This window comes from Trachymyrmex cornetzi, unplaced genomic scaffold (assembly GCF_001594075.2).
Source record: "Trachymyrmex cornetzi isolate Tcor2-1 unplaced genomic scaffold, Tcor1.1 scaffold928, whole genome shotgun sequence".
NCBI lineage: Eukaryota > Metazoa > Arthropoda > Insecta > Hymenoptera > Formicidae > Trachymyrmex > Trachymyrmex cornetzi.
The window spans coordinates 203,638-206,057 of NW_017300276.1; the positions used below are offsets into that span (position 1 = coordinate 203,638).

The window sequence follows — 2,420 nt, forward strand, 5'->3', positions numbered from 1 at the left end:
TTAGAGACCGAAACTTTCAGTCCCAGCTGCTCTATCAGTCTTATCACATAGGTAGCCCCCAATTCGGCTCTGATACGCGCCTCGTCGAATGTCGCAGCATTCGCGATCAGCAGCGTGTCGTCCGCATAGCACAGTATTGAGCAGCCTATAGGCATGTTCGCTCTCAGAACAGAGTCATAACCTATGTTCCACAGGGTCGGTCCCAGGACCGATCCCTGTGGGACCCCGCGCGTCATTGTTTCCCGCACCAGTCTGTCCCTACGGTCCACGTAGGACAAGCCCCTATCCGAGAGGTAATCGTGCAGGATATTCCGGAGATACTCCGGAACACCCTTCTCCCCTAAAGCTCTCCTAATAACAGGCCACGGGAGGGAGTTGAACGCGTTCGCGATGTCCAAGGACACCGCGACAACGACACCCCCATCCCGTATGCCCTGCCCGACCCGTTCCCTAAGGCACCACACCGCATCTATAGTAGAGCGGTGTCGTCGAAAACCATATTGCCCGTTCGCTATACCTTCTATGTCATCCAAGAAGGTTTGGAGCCTCCTCACGATCACTCTTTCGAGTAGCTTCCCCGCCTCGCTCAGCAGGCACAGGGGCCTGTACGAGGACGGGGAGAGATCCGGCTTACCCGGTTTTTTGACTAATACGGGCTTCGCAAGCTTCCACTGTCGTGGAAAGTGCCCCCTCCTAAAACACTCCGTGAAGCACCTTGCCCATACCGGAGCAAGGTTTTCCATTGTCTTTTTGATCACGTGTCCCGTGATCCCGTCCGGTCCTGGAGCCTTGTCCAGTTTTATTTTGGTCCCAGCCTCCAGCACTTCGACTGGAGTGACCGCCATTTCATCGCGCCAATCGACCAGGGTCCCAATAACCTGCGGGGTGTTATCCGCAGGGAATAGGGTCGTCACGATCTCCCCCACAATCTCAGGAGGGAGCACCTCCACCACCGATGCGCCACTCGCATGTAGTTTCTTAAGTACTAATCGATAAGGCATACCCCAAGGATCCCTTTCAAGATCGTTAACTAATTCCCCCCATAACCTAGCTTTCGATCGGCTAATCGCTCCCCTGAGCCTACGTCTAGCCTCCCTCAGCTCATCCCAGTACACTTGGATATCAGCAGGGAGTACTCCGTTCCTCGTACGCGCTCGTGTGAGTCTCCTCCTGCACCCGTTACAGCTGCGACGTAGGTCAGCAATTTCTTCGTTCCACCAATAGGTTGACGGCTTTCTCGCAAATCCCCTCCTAGGCATCGACGCATCCGAGATGTCGCGAAGTGCCCGGTCCATCTTCTCAGCTACAGAAGTGGCATTCCCAAAGGTGGCGCTCCACGCCGTAAAGACCGCAGCAGCCTCCATCATGTCTGAGTCAGCCCTCCCAACCGCCCATCTGGGGAAGGCTCTGAGTGCCATCCTCCCCGTGGTGGGCCCGATCAGAGAGGTCCCGACCTTCATAGACACATATTTGTGGTCTGAGAGGGACTCCAGATCCGTTTCCACTTTCCAGGAGGAGATTCTCCTCGCCGCAGAAGGAGACGCCAGCGTGAGATCTACGCATGAGACGCCTCGCGGGTGCACGCACGTCGGTTCTACCCCATCATTCAGTACCTGGCCCATTATATCTATCCAATCCACCAGGATGGCTCCTCTTCTATTAGGCCGCCCAGGGTCCCACGCGTGGGCGCGGGCATTGAAGTCACCCGCGATTACCACCGGGTAGCCCCTTATTCCCAGCAATTTGTTCTCCAGCTCATACAAGTTCCTGGAGAATTCTTCTTCACTAAGACTAGGGGAGAAGTAGCATGAGACAACAACTATGTCCCCCCAGTCTACCGCCACGAATCTCGTGCCCCTCCATCGATAGAGAGCACGGCACCCTTTCTCTGCTCCACTGCCACGTTATGGCTGCCGAGGGAGGGTTGTCTCCAGAGGCTACCCAACGGCCATTGTCCGGGACGCTGTTGGGTTCCGCGATAGCCACGATTCCTAGCCTCAGCTCCTCACTTACTCTGGCGACCATATCTTGCGATGGTCGCGATCTGTTTACGTTTATTTGGGCTATACTAGCCATCGACTACTTCCATCCTATCCGGCTCATCTGCTAGCGTCGGAGCTCCCCGAACAGCCCCGGTAGATATTTCCTCCATGTTTACTCGCGTGTCACCGCCGTTGGGTGCTTGCCCTCGTCCGTTAAACGGCACACATTCAGCCGCACCCGCTCGATGTCCAGAAGGCAGCCCTCTCCCCGCACACATTGGGCACTTTGGGGGTTTTCCGCAGCCAGCAGCTTTGTGTCCGTCACTGCTGCCGCATTGAAAACACCAGGTGGAGCGGTCCACCTGGCTCAGGCAGTTAGCCCTGGTGTGCCCCACGGCAAAGCAGCGGAAGCATTGAAGCCTCCGCTTTGCCAGGGGC

The 2,420-nt window shown here is 56.4% G+C and overlaps 1 protein-coding gene across 1 annotated transcript in view; it reads right to left on the reverse strand.

Moving 5' to 3' along the window:
• Positions 1-2,420, reverse strand: part of LOC108769691 (uncharacterized) — a 5,629-nt gene continuing 3,209 nt past the window's right edge. The window contains exons 2-4 of the mRNA XM_018520808.1: positions 2,070-2,407; positions 193-1,791; positions 1-145 (exon numbers count right to left, since the gene is read on the reverse strand). Coding sequence (XP_018376310.1) covers positions 1-145; positions 193-1,791; positions 2,070-2,407 — 2,082 coding nt within the window. The remainder of the gene's footprint in view (positions 146-192; positions 1,792-2,069; positions 2,408-2,420) is intronic.